The 17201-nt window shown below is 47.5% G+C and overlaps 1 protein-coding gene across 1 annotated transcript in view; it reads right to left on the bottom strand.

Moving 5' to 3' along the window:
* WWC2 (WW and C2 domain containing 2) overlaps nt 1-17201 on the bottom strand; it is a 2565136-nt gene that overhangs the window by 81676 nt on the left and 2466259 nt on the right. The window contains exon 21 of the mRNA XM_069631472.1: nt 6731-6973. Within this exon, the coding sequence (XP_069487573.1) occupies nt 6731-6973 (243 nt within the window). The remainder of the gene's footprint in view (nt 1-6730; nt 6974-17201) is intronic.

Genomic DNA, 17201 nt, shown 5'->3' with positions numbered 1-17201 from the left:
AGTGGGGGCACTTGTGCTCACTGCCTGTGTGCCCCCAATTTCAGTTGTGGTGCTGGGCGCAGGATGCGCTGTGCCCTTACTCTTTCTGCTTTACGGGGCACTAATCCACCGTCAGCGTCGCTTTACAGCTGTTCTCCCTCGGGGCCCCGGGGATTCAATTCCCTTCTAGCCCTCCATGCAAGTGGTTCGCCACTGTATCACAGACATGTTCTTCCCCCTTCTCTTTAGGCTTGCCACCGGACCTGCAGAGCAGGGCTCTCTCACAGTCTGTCTGTGCCGGGCGCTTACTCGCCACGGTCCCGTAGCCGCACACGTGCGGAGCAGCACTCCCCTGGACCCTCCACCCGTGCGGGCTCGGGTCCTCTAAGTCAATGAAGGTTGGGTTATTCTTATAGTCTGCTGCCGTTATGGGTTATGGGGCTTTTGCTTTGCAGTTACATGTAGTACGCCCTGATCACGCCCAGGCCCAGCCTTCACCCTGCCATTGTCTTTGCCTTTGTTTTCTTACTTGGTAGGCCTTCGTTCGCCTTCGTTCGCATCCGTTCGCCTCCGCCCTGGGGCGCGCACCCGGCTTCCTCGCTGCAGCAGGACAAAGGCACCCCATCCGTGCGTGCAATCCCGCGGGGTCCGCAATCCACTGCTTGGTTTCTTCCCAAACATGCCCTCTCCGTAGTGTCTTATCAGCATATCCGCAGCATGCTAGTTTAGATGCGGTCTCTCTGTTGCCTGCATCTCCGCGTCTGCTCTGAGCGGGTGCGCGGCTACGTTTGCGACACCAGTAGCCCCTCTGAGAGGGCGTTCAATGCTGGCCGCCACACTGTTCAGCGCTCCTGCTCGCGCACAGCCCAATGCTCGGCAGAGCGAATGTTTCTTCTTCCAGCTGCTCCAGCGAGTCAGCCCCGCACACGGCCGTCTCCCCTCCCTCCGCTTCACGGGCAGGGTGTTTCAGGCTTCAGCGAGTTGTGCATCTCCGGACCGCCGCGTTGTAGTCCTCTGTCGGTGGCAATGTGCGCCGGGTAGACCTCATCAGCATACAGAATACAGCGGGGACCCGGCTCCTACCCGCTTCCTTAGGGCGTCCCGTACGGTACTTTCTAATTATGTCCGTCCCATCTGTAACCCTCTCCGCAGTTGTAGCGCTCACCTGCAGGGATCAGCTCAGCCCACTCCAGCTGATTCTGCTCACGGTCGGGCAATCCAGCTGCAGTCTTTCCTTTGTTCGTGCGATGCCATCTTTTCCATCTGCGCACCGAGGCACATCCAGCTTCTTTTGATCATATCTTCATCGTTTCTCCACGGATTCCATTAAGCCTGCATTCGTTGCTTCCTCCACACATTCCCACGCCTTTGGGTGTTCTTTGGGACTTAAATGAGTGTCGCAACTGTGCCGTCTTATCAGGATAATGTTCGGATCATCAGGAGCTCCCAGGAAACGCAGCCTACTCCGTGGCCATGTAGCCACGCCCCCTGTACTTCTGCTCTCTGTATGGTAGAGGAGAGGCACAGAGGACCCCAGCCAAGATTCTAGATTATTGGTAACATAGTCGAGCAATCAAGGCCTAGCTTCTCAGGAGGTGATGCAGGCTGGTTCTTAAGTACAGTGTAGTCCCCGAACCCCCACAAAGGAATGTCCACACACTGTATTACTGAAAACACAGTCTTTATATAATTAATATTCAAAGGTATGTACACGATCACAATAACGCACTTTGTACTCGGAAATCAACAATAATAAATATATACAATTCTAAAGTGGTACCACCAATGTTATCGAATCTCATTAAAGTGCATCAACTGTACGGTTAAAATGTCACACAGATCAATAACGAGGAAACCAGCAATAGAGATAGGAAGGAACGTAAGATGGTTGAAACAATAGGCAGATTGTTGGCCTATACCGATAGACACAGTTCTTTGTGGAGATCCCCCCACCTGGGCAACCTGTAAAATAAAGATATATAGCACAAGCCCAGTCCATATATTGTTCAATAGCCTTATTTCCTCCTATTAAGGTTCTACCCCCCCCAATGTACCTGGTGGAGTAGAGTTCTTCGAAGACGCGTCGAAGGATCCTTCTTGAGTGACTCCCTTTAAAGCAGGAGCCACGGATCGTCGAGAGGCGTCCAAGATGGTGAACTTGTCGTTGACGGCAGCTATGAGAAGTTCAAGGGTGCCGAGACCCCGATGTCGATCCAGGCGGTGCTCGTCAGCGACGTCCTGCGAGGATGAGGTGTGCGGGGCACCTCAGCGACGGATTGCTCAGGACCGCAAAGAGTTTCGGAAGAACTGTGGCCCAACAAGGGCGTTTGAGTCATCGAAGTCTTGGTGGCCTTCAGGTGGCGGGAAACCCACCGGCGGATTCTCCTCGGCGGGTTGGTCGTCCTCGACTTTCTCCAGCGGGACAAAGCGGTCGATGTTGCGGATAAGGGAGTCCTTGGATTCAGATGTTCTTAGGCAAAGGAGCGGGCGGCTCCGGTCATCGGCGGCACGGCGTCAAGTGGTCCCCACGGCTGGGCAACACAACTTCGACGGGCCTCCAGCGGTTACACAAACCTGCGAACCCTGGTTGACGGCAATACACTTCGACAGCGGCGAAGTCCGGGTGCTTCGCTTCGTTCTTCTCAGCGGTCCCGTCTCGAGTCGGCAGCCTTTCGAGGGTCTGACTTCCAGGGAGCTTCGGCGAAGGTTAGCGGTGCTCGATGGTCCCTCGGAGCACGGGAAGAGGGCGCCTTACCAGGTCCTCTCTCGGATCAGTCCTTGACGAGTTCAGCAGCTTTCAGATCAGGTCGAAGCAAATGCAACAGCAAGTCTTCGTCTTCCAGCTGGGCGTCGAGGATCAGCAGTTCCAGTTACTCTTAAAGTGTAGAAACAGCTTCTGAACTCTTCTGAACAATTTCCAGTGGTGAGAGGTCCCCAGATATCCTATCTTGCCTCTCATCCACACTGCTGGGTCACTCTCAGCAGCCAATCATACAGAAGGGCATTCATGCAGTCAGTCAGCCAATCAGGCACACAGTGCATTCAGGCCATCCTCCTCCCTCTCAGACACTCACAACAAGGAATGTGGATTGGGACAAGTACCCAGCCATTCAACACTACACACTGCATTCAGGCCAGTTTCGGGCAGGGCTGTCTCAGTCTTTGTCTCTCATACCAGAAACCAGAAAGCCACAACAAGAAGTGCATATTGGTCACACACTCCATTCACCCAGGTCCCACCCACAGGGCGTACCCACAACATACAGTCACTGGGAAGGCTCCAGTCAGTCTGGACTGGACTTCACAACAACATCATATATGGAACTTCCACCCAACAGCCAGTCAGGGGGAAGGGACAGAGTCAGGGCTTCCCAGGACTTTGGGAAACAAGGTAATAGGTAATAGAAAGCAAGAGGCCACAGGGGCCATCTTATTTTCCATCAGGAATCAACTGATTCCAATGGCAGGGCCTGGGTATCCCAAAATAGAGGGTACTCAGCTCACCTGTCAAATTCAGCATGGAGCTGCCACCAGCCCATACCCTGCTCTGCGGGCCATCCACAGGTGCCCAAAAACATACACTAGGGGCACAGGGTTGTACTCCCACCCATGGGTGCCATAAGGGTATCCCATGGGTCCGTTCACCAAACCAAAAGAGAGCTGCACCGCCAGGAGTCCCACATGAACTCCTGCACGGAAAATACAACAGAACATACGATAAAAATGCAGTAAAGGACGAGGATACGGAGGCCCTGTCCCTCCGATGCATTTCCAGCATCACAGCCTGCATGCAAATGAAGTGCTTAAAGTGGTCCCAGTTAAATGTATGTGAAGCTGTGTTCCTGTAGGTTTGTAGGCATGCTCTAAATGGTGCCAGCAGCTAGCAATGGCGTCGTTCAGTGGTGGAATTTCCACTGACCCCAGGTTAATAAAAGGTTTTGTAACATGTGGTCGAGCTGCCAACATTCCACCAGCAGTTCACCAACCACAAATGTCACCTGCTGATTATGTTTCGAGTGTGTTGATATGTGTTGTATGTCTATAACTATGTGAGCCCCATGTGTGTAGCATCCTATTTGTTGTCGATTCTTATGATTCTGAAGTAGCCCAAGTAATGCCGTTCTGTAACAGGGGGAGGGAATCATTTATGTCTCAGTAAAAATGTTTTGTTTGTTATGAAAAAGGAGTGTGTGACCCTCCCAACTGTGTTGCCCCTTTAAGGCAATGTGTCCCTCACATGTGCATTGCCCTTTTAACATGGGCCATGGCTTTGTCATGGCCAAAGCTAATAAAAGGAGCCCCTGCAGGCATGTGCATCAGAATGGCTGCAGACTCCCAAAGAGGAACAACTGAGTCCGTCTCACATTTAGGCCTGCAGGCCCACCCCGTGAGAGCAAGGGCCTGCAGGCCATGTTGCCATGGGGTCCTCTCGCCAGCAAGGTAGCAAAGGTCTGCATGTGCTAGGTGGGGGCCGCCCTGCCCCCAACTAAGACTGGGTATTCCCCGGCAACCCTCTGAGGCTCTGGGCCTCCAGGGTGCTGGAGTCCCATCGCACCCAGAGGGGCCAGCTTGATGCCAATCTTGGTGCTCTCCGCCGCTGGGACATTGGAGAGTCTGCTCCTTCTGCTGTGCTACCTGCCCAGACTAGCCGCGGGGTGGGCAGTGACTTCACAGGTCACCTCATCAGTCCAGGCTGCCCCACACACACAGCCTAGTACAGAGGTGTTTACAGATATTCACAGCCGCCCCTTCTGGCCCTGTGGCGGGCTGTTGGGGCTGATTTACCCCGCAGACTCCCACCATCTTCGGCCTGGGCCATCCTGAGCACACAGCCGGGTTGAGGATGGTGATCTTCTGAACCTGCGCTGTTTGGCTCGGGCAGCCACGCCACCAGGCTCGGGAGCAGCCTTCTCCCCAGGCTGCTCTGCTCACACAGTCCAGGAAGGGTAATGTTCTGGTACTGCCCGGTCTCGCCCTTGGGGTTGGCTGACATGCAGCACCGTCCATTTAGCTCTGAGTGACCCGGACGCCTCATGTTCCAGCGCTGCCTCCGACACTCACCGCAGGCTTTAGCCGGGCTGCCTCTGGCATATGTGGCACAGCGCAGAGACTACTCCATGCCGGGGGCCCGCTTGAGACCACGGTGCCTGAAGGAGCTGTGTTACTGCTCTCTTGTCTCGCCAGTCTCCTTGCGCCGTCCCAAATTATGTGTATGTTTTTTTTCCCCCCAATCTCATGCTCTTCATCATACCAGGCCAGCACAAAGACTCTAGACAGGGGAGACCTGACCAGCGATATCTGCCCTGAAGGTTCTATGCGCCCCTTATGCTTAAGCAATGGGGACATTGGTTCCTTCAGGAAATCATCAGGTAAGGAATAGTAAAACCACCTAATCTTGAACACTTTTAACAGACTCTTTAAATGATGCAAGGCGTCTGTGTGTTCTTTCCATTTAGCCTTCTCCTACAATTCCTATTGATGTTAATGAGCAAATGCAACCCTCATCTAGCAGGGACCGCATTGGGCAAGGGATTACATAACTGCACATACTAGGACATGCCAGTACATATAATGACCCCCACAATGGTGGCATGAGTCTTCTAGTGACACAAAATATAACAATCAAAATCCCTTTGCCCCAGCCATTCCCCAAAGTATAACTGCACACAGAGATAAACATCTAAACAGATCAGCACCGTGAACATCAGAGTTCTGATAGCTCCCCCTCTCCCGCCATCACCCAGATCAGTTTGGGAAAAGCACCTGAGTGTCCCGATGCAAGGTGCTACCTTTAACTTTGGCACCATCTTTAACATTCGGTCCTATGCAAAATTAGGACCAGAATCACACTCAACCAATCAAAATTCCACCCGTTTATCACACTGTCTTCTATGAGAAACAAAGACCCGGTTGAAATACAGAGCCTATGGGAGCCCCAGAGCCCTTATAATAAACCATTATCCCAAAGAGTCTTTCTTGGTCCTTGCTGATGAACCCACCTGACAGGGTAATATGTAAAAACACTCCTCCCAAAATTGAAATGTCATTTGTTTCCTCACTGATCCAACTGCTTTCCCCCCGATTTCCTTCTGAACTCTTTCCCAGCCAGTGCCAAGATGGCTGACTGTTGACTTTATGCTTTATCAATGCTTTAGCAATGCCTAGGCAGGCCAAACACATACCTTTAAGGATTGGGCCTATCTAATCCGGAATTACTTACCTCACGTACCCTTTACAAGGTAAAGAATACACTGTAGACATTCTCTTTATTCAAAGTGATCCAATGTAACCCAGAGCTAACTTTGGTTGCTCAGCAACAGCTACCAATGAGTGAGCTAAGGAAAGCGTATATTCTGTATGCCGATGTTTTAAGAATATAGCGCCCCAGGCCTAAAGCTAGAGCTGGAGATTCCTCCTACAGAGGAAGCAAAGCAAACACTGTCAGAAAACAGGAGAACCAGAATACTCATGGTGGAAGCACGGCTGCGCCGAGCACAACAGTCGGGTACATTAGGTCTCGCTTCCAACAAGAAAGACGTCCGTGGATGCCTTTTGTTGACATATATAAACGCATTAGTGTTTCAGAAAAGCAAGTATAAAAACATTTTCTGTAATATATTAATCAATGGTAACAGCATTATGGATCCACTGGCAGAGGATGGGGAAAGGTTTTAGAGTGTTTGCATGCGGAAAACAATTGCAGAACAGACAGCTTTACAGCGAACCAACTTTGAACATGTTTCTTGCTTACCTGTTTTTTAGCTTGCTTCAAAAGCTTTTGGAATCGCTCATCATCCAGCATGCAGTGGGGGAGCTCGGCCTCCCCCTTGGCTTTCATCTCCTCCAGCCTCTGGCGGAGATCTCTCAGCGCCTGGAGCTCATCGTTCAATCGAAGCTGCCGCGTGCGGGAGGCCTGGAGGTCCAGCTCCAAGTCCAGGGAGGTGCGCACAGGGCGCTCCTGCGTGACTCGCCTCATGATCTGCTGGCACATTGTCTGTGAGCCGCAGAGCAGGGGAAATAGGGAGTATGTTAATTCAGAGTAGCGTGAATTATTAACATGTATGCTGGTTCTGACTTGAGGTTCTTGGTAGTGACATTTCAGTGGAAAGACTTCATCACAAAAGTAGGTTATACACACATTTTACATAACAAATACATGCAGACAAAACTAGCAAGACATATTTCAAATATTAATATCTTAAAATAGATGCATGGCTTTGTGAAAGTTTTCCAGAAGTTTCTAATAATTTGTCAACAAAGAGATTGTCAACAAAAACATCTGTCAACCTCAGTGGTCGAATTGTACAAAAATAAGTAATGGAACTATGTTCCCTGCTGGCCTGCCCCTAGACCCCACAAATCCCATCACCAAGTACCCTCCTACGCACAACCCAAACCGCCAAACACACACACCTGTTTAAGGAAATGTTCAGGACACTGCACTGAAGTGGAAGTTTCAACTTCTTCCTACACGCTTATTTTAAAACTAAACCATTCCGGAACAGTTTCTTTTAAAAATAAAAATATGGCAACAGTAAAACTTAATTTAATTAAGTAGAGGAGTACCGCTCCCAACCACTGCTGCCCAATTTGACCACTGGTCAACCTATCCAGGTTTATTGAAAGACTTTTGGCAGCAAACAAAGACCTTTTTGTGCTACATTTTCCCCACCATGTATACACCGGGCATAGACCTACCCGAGTGCTAACCCAATAGCAGTTTTTGGGCAGGAACAAGCGTCTGAAATGGGGAAGGGGTGGCAACAGGGCTTTTAGCTCATTGAGACAAGGCATCCACTACAAAGAACTGTGTTAAACCTCATGGTTACAGGTGTGAATCCTGGCAGGTCCACTCAGAACGACTTCCTAAGGGGTCGATCAAATAAATACCAATTGGGTAATAATAAACTTTCGGGACCTGACTATAGCACCATGAAATTCCCTGTGAAGATAAAAGGTGGCACGCACAGGCACACTTTCAGCGAGGCTGGGTACAAGAAGGAACAGCTCTTCCGAGGCTGATGCGAACCAGGCTGTGGAAGGTGGATGGCCAAGCTTTTAGGAGGCTCTAGGCATTCAAAGAGCAAAGCCGAGCGAGCGGAGGAAAGAAGACTTCAAGTTGCGAGAAAGCAGCCTGTGACTCTCCAGGTTGAACGGCGGAGTTGGGGAGTAGCAGAAAAGGCGTTGGAAGCAGCCTTGAACTGCAGGAAAGAGATGAGTGAGTTATCGAGGGAAACAAAAGTCTGGTTGATGCTAAAGGGAAAGTAACTGTAATTTGAAAGTTGAAGGTTGCACGTGTGCTGATAAAACACAAATTAAGAGAACTGTTGAAAGGCAAGGATATAAAGTAGTAGAGCGGCCCTGCCAGATGAAGTCGCACATTCGAAAGTCTCTGTGAAATGTTTTTGGGTTTTGAAAGATATTGAAAGATATTACATGCAGGGATCAAAGGAAACCTTGATAAGGAAAGAAAGTTAAATAAGAAGAAAGTGACATTTGTGAACTGTGAAATATGCCAAGAGAGCAAAAGTAAAATATAAGAACTTTGGAACATTTGTGAACTGTGAAATATGCCAAGACGGCAAAAGTAAAATATAAGAACTTTGGAAAAAGTCCAAGAAGGCAAGCAAAAAAGAATATGAACTACAAATAAGAACTACAAGTACCAAGAGGCAATTGGTGTTGAATATGAACTTTGAAACTAAAAGAGAATAAGAACTATAAATACCAAGAGGTATTGGTATTACACATGAACTTTTGAAAAGGTCAAGAGGGCAGACCAAATAGAGTGAGAATCATAAGGACCAAGAAGTATTGGTGCCACAAGATGCTGTTGATTGTGAATTGAAGGACTGTTTAAAGAGAGGTTGAAGTGGTCATGCAGAGGTCTACGTAAATTCCTTGCAGGCTTAAAAGTCTTCGACAGTGAAAAGATATATGAGATAAAACGTGGCGAAGGGAACCCCCATGAAGTAGAGACAGGTTTGAGCTGAGCAGAAGGAAGCCTGTGCAGAACTGTAAGAAATTTTGAATATATAATAGTATTGAAGGGCCAGGCCGGAAAAGCCTAAGGAAGTGACTGAACAACCAGAAGTAGAAAGCCTAAGATTGAAGGGTTGAATTATACCAGTAAACCAAAGTGTGCAAGACTGACAGAACTGTGCCATCCACCCATACTTTGTTTTTTGAGAGACTCGCTAGACCCCGTGGGGTTGAACCTGGGGAAAGGACTGGCGACATTTCCTTTTGAGACACTATATTTTGTATTCCCTTAACACATTTGTTATTCTAAGAAGGTGGACAAGGTTAGGTTTACTTAGTATAGGCCTTTAAATTTTGGCCAGACTGACTTGGATATATTTGTTATTGTTTAATGATCCTATGAGGAGATCTCTTTTAACCCTACCACACAGATGATGGAATTGATATGAGAAGTGCTGGATGAAGCTGAAAGTAGGGGAGTAATATCTGAGAAGACTCGCAGATTTTTAGAGAATAGACATCCCATAACACCCGTTATATATGTTCTTCCGAAGATACACAAGAGACTTGTTAACCCACCGGGAAGCCCGATTATCGTGGCCTCTGAGAGTCTGTTGGAACCCTTGGCACAATATTTGGTTAAGATCCTACAGCCCCTCATACAGAACACGGATACTTACCTTAGGGATACTATGCACTTTCTACAAACATTGAAAATGTGCAATTCGTGGTGGGGGGGGGCATTCTCTTTACCATGGATGTTACCTCCCTGTACACTAATATAGTCCAAGAAGCAGGCCTGGAAGCTGTGCAATGGTTCCTCTTAAGATCTTAAGTCCCTTGGTGACCGACTCTTGGTCCTTACTCTGCTCAAATTAGTCTTAAATAACAATTTCTTCAAGTTTGGGGATAGATTCTTCCTTCAGATACCTGGTACCAGCATGTGGGCAGTCATGGCCCCATGCTATGCCAATATCTATATGTATTTCCTTGAGCACAAGCATGTGCTTTCATCCTCGAGGTGGCAATGTCATTTGTCCCTTTATGTCAGGTATATTGATGATATATTTGGGATCTGGGCCGGACCAGCTGATTAACTGCAGGCGTTGTTTACCATGATGAATCATATGCATCACAGGATCCGCTTCACAGTTGAGACCAGTAAATATGTAATTCATTTCCTAGACATTGAAGTCTACACCAAGGGACAAAAGTTGGAGACATGTGTATTTACAAAAACTACTGATAGGAACAGCTGGCGTCTGGTCACCAGCTTTCACCCTCAGAGAAGCATCGTTAGCGTGCCTTTGAGTCAATTTCTTAGATACAGAAAGAACATATCTGAACCATCTGAATACACACGACAATCGTCTATCCTTGAGTAAAAGTTCAAGGCAAGAGGTTATAACGTCACGCTTATAGGGGACATTGTAGCCAAAGCAAGCACTATAGAGAGGGAGACGTTCCTTACACCTAAGCCTCCCAAAGAGGGTGATTCCCTGGTCTATGTGACCATGCACTGAACTCAGAGTGGCAGAATCAGGAGTATCATCCAGAATAACTGGCTGATACTACACATGGACCCTCGACTGTAACAGTTGTTTCCGTAGGTGCCTAAATTTGCCTACAGGAACAACAGAGCACTCCGCTCGAGTCTGGCAAAAGCGGAGATACAGATGCCAGCAGTTAAGAACACCTTTAGGGGCACTATACCTTGCCAGAACTGCCCACACTGTGCCAATATCATCAGAGGAAACAGAGTTACACACCCACATTCAGGGAACCAGAAATCTCCAGTTGCCACCCATTTGCTCCAGGCAAGACACACCATAGCACAACTTAAATGTGTCATCCTCGAACAGATCAAGTTAGGTTCCCATGGGAGGTCCTGCATAGGAAACTCCTACAACGAGAAATATTATGGATAGATCTGTTAAACTCACTCAGTCCGAGGGGTATGAACGTCGATTTTAACCCAATGTGTTTTATCTGAAGTAAGTTCGATCAGGTGTGTTTTCCCTGGAGTGGGGGGTGACAAGGGACGACACACTGGTGGGCATCACATGATGCTGTTCACCATTTGTCATTGGAAGTCGATACACTATTGCTATCCAGCACATGAGACATGCTTTGTACACTGTGCCATGCTGGCCTATTAGATTGTGAGTGGGTGTATTCCATGAGACCGGTGTGAAATACTATGGGCTCCTTGTGGCGTTTTCCCCGGAACAAGGTATAACAATGTACTGACCCAGGTGGGTTTGGAAAACACCAATTACTCTATGCTGTTGTGGTGTGGATAATGGCGGTTACCCAGCCCCCTGGTTATTTCTGTGTACTGTGCCAGATGGGGCAACCAGATTGTGAGTGGGTTTTTTCCTGAGAGATCTTATCCACAAAGGACTGTGGGCTACTGTTTACATAATGGAATCGGGGAGTCAGGGTATGTGATAACTAACATAATGAGTATTGCTTTAAGTATCCATGATTGGTTTTGATTACTGCAAATGTGGGTTCTATGCTGGACTAATGAATGTGGGAGCCTGTGGACCCGATATGCAGAACCAGACAGGGATTCGGGTGGTCCCCATCAGCCTTTACCACCTGAAACCTTCCACACACACACCCATTGACGCGATGTACATTTTTACACTATTTAGACCCACATTGACCCTTTCAGCTGTGGCTGTCTACTATAGGCAATCTGCCTACCGCCTGCCGCCTGCCCCATGTGCGGTATCTAATTTGGCCAGCACGGTGGTTGGAGCAGATCTTTTTATGCACTTCCCCCGTGCCTGCTGCTATGATCTATTCTTGCATGCCCCCTGTGGGTATGTAGAGCGTATGCCCTGATAGATGCTGTTAACAATTTTTGCCCTCCGTGGCGCCCCAACGTCTGCAGTGATTGACGTTGGTGGAAATTGTCTGCCCACGCCATGATGGCGACTCACAGAATCCGACAACGGCGTGCCTGCGCACCATTGTCATGGCAACCATTATAGTTGTTTGGCACACAGCTGCGTGCATACGTGTCGGCCGGCGGTGTGTCTCTCTTTGTCTTTGGCAGGGGTAAGTGTACTTTGCTCTAAAGATTTTCCCTTTTTGATCAGGAAAAATAGATGTCATAGCGTTGAGGACGATTTACATATACATTCACCATTGACTAGGTTGAGTATATTGGAAATTGGGCTGCAGTAACATTTTCATAGGTGTCCCCGAGCATTCGTCATTGCAACCGCAGATTGACATGCAATAGGGCAGCATATATATTGTGCATTATCGGCAGACGTTGTGTAACGTTCCTGACATTTCTGCCTGCATAGTTAGAGGCACTCAAGTCGTCACTTGTCTATTTACTTGCCATCGATCGAGGTGGCCATGTAGAATGTTACGACATAGAACCCTTAGCCAGTTCCCTCTGTTTGTAAATAATTCCAGGCACGCAATGGTACCAGTAGGGACGGTCTATGCGCGGCTGTTCCCCTTTAGACTAGAAACCAAGCTGTTTCAACCGATCGGGTTGATACCATTTATGGCACTGACTGGCTTACTGGTTTGTGTTCCAACCAGTCTTTTTTTCTTTCCCTGTTTCCTTAGCTTGCGCTATTCGGCTGACTCTTCCTTTCTCCCAACTGTAGTGGGGTTGTCCTCTTGAGCCAAGTTTTGACCCTACCTTTGAGATTCGACATGAGGTTTAAGGTCGGTGCATTACTATTTTGAAGCTACACTCTCACCTGAAAGTTTCTGTTCATCAAACCAACAACCACGGACCGCCTTCCCCTGAGGGCCCTAGGTGGATTAGACGGCTCACTCGCTCCGAGCCACAATCCGGGGAACAAAAGGCATAATCCGACAGCACAACTCCTTCCACGGTGCCTTCCCGATTCTGGCGTGTTTACTTCCTGATATCCACACACGTGACTATTCACATGACGAGGACCCGCTTGAACGCGCTCGGTGCAGACACAACATCCAAAAGCTAAATCAGGCACTGGGCTGGGAGCAGCGTATGACTGCTCAGAGATGCCGTATCGCACCCACAAGACGGTGCGACTCTGAGAACCACGGGGAACCGCTCCGAAAAGCCGTGTCACGTCCTCAAACAGTGTCGCCACCGGACCAGATGCGACACAGTCTCCAGTATCCCTCCAACGACACAGACCTGCGTTGACCTGCTCTTCCAGAGCGGGTGGGCGGGCAACAGCATGGGGCCTGGTGGCTGGTTCTCTCCCACAGCGTGATACAAGGTAAGTGTCATCCTCTATCAGACAGCTGGTGTTGGGGGTCTCGATGTGCTGGGAGCGTTGGGAAGCAGGTCAGGCTTCACAGAAACGCTAATCCCATCCTCGTCGCCATTGTCAAAGAAGCAAACACGCTGGTTATGTTTACAATGTACTTTTATTGCATTGAATTAAGCACATCGGATGAAGACCCCCAACACCTCCAAGATATCAGGCTTAACTGAAATACAATTGAGAAACAACAACTACTCAAAGGTTCTATATTCCACTATAGAACATTCCCTCGCATGCCCATTCCGGAATGAGCTGGTTAAGCAAACCATGTCATAGCTATTCATTTATACAACATATACCATAGCTGTTTAGACTTTAATTCCCTTTTACTGATATTAATTTTTTCTACAATTCCTTTAGATATCTGCATAAGGAATTTTATGCGCCAAGTGAAACAGATAGCTTTCTTTGCCCGGAGGATGGATTTTCTAGAATATGGAACAAGTTGGTTATGTACCAACTTCTAAGGAGCTATTTTGGACTTTGTTCAAACACTTATCATTATGTATTGATTTGGTGGTACAGTTATTGAATTAGGAATTGGTGTGAATTTATTTCTTGAATACTGTATATTGTGACAAATTGTACTGGTTTGAGAATCAATGAACATGTACCTGAGTATTTACATCACATATGCCCTTTTATTTTTTGTATACCATGCTTTTGAGTTTACCTATGTTCACATGAAAATGAAGAGATAAAGTTGACTTCATATTCTCATCCATTGGCTGCTTGTATGCATATGATTTATATGTAGGAGATTTACATTTGAGATCAATATGAAGCTGTTTTTCAGTTTGAATTAATTTATGTTGGAGTCTGCATCCCGGGCAAGGAGGTGCTCATTTTTTCCCCGGATGATAGACCAGTGTATTTTACCTGGGATTAGAGGTGTCCTAAGGAGTGCATCTGAGGACTACCATACAGCAACGTATGGTTTTGTTTTGCACTGTTTAATGGTCGAGCTTACTCCCATTTTAGAGTTAGGGCCAGTTAGGAAATCTAACACCCCAATCAAAAGTGTAAATGAAGGTTTTCAAAACTTGTATCCATTGTGTCTGTGTCTACTATTGCCATGCCTTCCTCACATAACTGAACCAAGCCATGACCTCTCTCCACCCAGTGGGGGCAGACCAAAGGGCATGTACAGCTATAGACAATCTGGGCGGTATGGCAGTATGTGGGTGTCTCTAGTCATCCTGGTGCAATGGATGGCATGACCAGTAAGCCCCATGCACCGCCTTTAATTTGGATGGATTGTAGTCCATTCTGAACTAAATTACCCAGAAAATGTGATTGTAGGACTTAAGTTTGAAAAGGTACAGTTAGAAATGCCAGAGTTGGAAAATGAAATCTAGAAAATTATAGTGTTAAAATAAAACAGGTTATTTTTATTCTTTGTACAACTACTAAGCAAGTTTAAAAATATTTACTTAATTCATCCATTTGTTTATGTTACATTTAAAGTGCTTTAGATCCCTGTGTCATCCTCTCTTCTAGCCTCTAATTAATTTTCCCGATCCTTAAGTCACGCATTTTATTATAACACTTTGGCGTAAAGCACTATTTAAATCAAATAAAATACAAATAGAAACATTATGAGGGTACTCGCCTCTTGTCCCCTTTTGGCTTGCATACCCTTTCCTGCTCCTTTACAAAACAAATAATAATAATAATATTAAAATGGATTAGCACCAGTCTGTGTCAGTCTGCAACTACTTGACCAATTCACCGTTAATTACTTTTAATTGTTACTTTCATTTTTGGTCTAGTTGCCACTTTTGTTTTTCAATCTTTTGTTTTTCAAATTTTGTTTTTTGAACTTAAATGTTTAAACTTTTATTTTCCAATTTACGACCAGATACTGAAAATGTAAAGCCTCTTGTAAAACGATGCCCATATTTGATGCACTAAGTCCTGCCTGCTCAGCCTCGCTCACACTCTGCAGTGGCAAAGGCAGAATTTTGGTATTGGGGCAGATGGCAACTGGTGGGGCAATGGCAATCTAAATGATTTAAGGTCAGTGGTGATTGGTGTATATTGTCAGTGGACGAGGTCCCCTGAATTAGCGCAACACATAGCATTTTATAACTTATGAAACAAGTGGAGGGAGGCGCTGTTTGTAATACAACTAGACTTTTGGCTTTGCTAGACGATCATAGCCAAACCTTAAACTTGGCAAACTGTCGCTGGAGATTTCACAACTCGATTTGATGAAGAGAGGGATCTAACTACAACACACACTCTTTACAATCTCCCCAATTTCTCTCCCACCTCCCCCCACAATCTTCACATCAATTGCCTCTTTATGGACGTCTGCTCAAATTCCTGCTTCTGGTCGTTAAGCCTATTCATGGACTTGCATCCTACAGCCTGATATATGATATGATGTGGCATTTATAAATTACCTGTTACTCACCGTAGTGACTAGCATACTCTTGGTCCATGGTCCCATCTCCTCCATACTGTATAAGCGTCCCTGGCAAGGGACAGGAGATGGAACCTTTTTCACCGGAATAAATCTTCCCCCCTTTAAATTTAGAGGCGCGTGGGGTCGCGGCCCTGGGCGCATGAGCTCGCCTGACTCCACCCACCGGCGCCACTCCTCAGTCCCCAATGACGCGCTGGCAATATTTAACATTGCCTAATGATAACTGTATTATTAGGTGGGATGATGGAGGGACGCATGGAGGAAAGGGGACTATGGACTAAGAGTAGGTCTAGGACAAATTTACCGTAAAAATGGTTGCAAAGACCAAAAGTTCTAAAAATGCTAACACCAAAGGCTCGAACACCAAAAGTTCGATCCTTTGGTGGTAGCATTGTAAAAAAAAAAAACAGGGGCTGCAGGGGTGTCCTCTGTATCGCCCCCGCTCACTATGCTTCATATAGTGAGCGGGGATTGCGGGGGGACACCCCCACAGCCTTCCATTTAAAAAAGAAAAAAAAAAGAAACAGGGGCTGCAGGGGTGTCCCCTGCTTCGCACCGCTCACTATACTTTATAGTACAGTGAGCGGGGGCTGCGAGGGACACCCCCGCAGCCTTCCGTTAAAAAAAAAAGAAAAGAAAAGAAAAGAAAAGGACCCTGCAGCGCCGATTCCCGATCACGGGAGTGAAAGGGAACTGCCGCTGCAGGAACCCAGCGTCAAGATGAAGGTAAGTGGGGTTTGTTTATGTTGGGGGGGTGGGTGGGGGTGTGCTGAGGGTGTGGTTGGGGGGTGTTATGGGTGTGTTGTGTGTGTGGGTGTGAGAATGTAAGTGTGTTCGCATGAGAAAGGTGCAAACTTTTGGTAGTTTGCACCTTTCTCATGCAAACGATTTGCCCGCGGTAGTTTCAGCCACGGGCAAATCACTTAGATTCCTAAGAGTACGTTAGTCACTACGGTGAGTAACTAGTAATTACCCTTACGTCCCGTCCCCTTTCCTCCATACTGTATGGGTGATTACAGCTGAATGTAGCCTCAGGGTGGAGAGGAACCCCTCCTTCAGAAACAGGTTTCTTAGAACCCCCTGCCCAAATGCCGCGTCTGATTTAGAGGTGGTGTCCAAACAGCCACCCTGCTGATGACCTGTCACAGCAAATGCCATTGGAACGCGATGGGCGTGGCCTTGGCTCTGACCGCAAGGGGCATGTAAGTTAGCTGCCACTGGTTTTTGCTGCCCCTAATCGGCCACCTTGATGGGTGCAACCATCCACCTTGCTATGGAGGCCTTGGAGGCCTGATAACCGGGCCTTTACCCACTGCAAATGACAAACAAGGCATCCGACTTGCAGAAGTCCTTGGTCCTGTCCAGGTAGCATTTCATTGTGCGTCTGACATCCAGACGGTTCAAGACCCTCTGAGGCTCGTCCTGGGGTTCGGCGAAGAAAGTGGGTAGGACTATTTCCTCGTTGAGATTGAAGGAGGTGGTCACCTTTGGTAGGAACGCAGGGTGCGTCTGCA

The sequence above is a fragment of the Ambystoma mexicanum genome, chromosome 6q (genome assembly GCF_040938575.1).
Source record: "Ambystoma mexicanum isolate Mex_15411 chromosome 6q, UKY_AmexF1_1, whole genome shotgun sequence".
Lineage (NCBI taxonomy): Eukaryota > Metazoa > Chordata > Amphibia > Caudata > Ambystomatidae > Ambystoma > Ambystoma mexicanum.
This window is presented reverse-complemented; position numbering and strand designations above follow the sequence as displayed.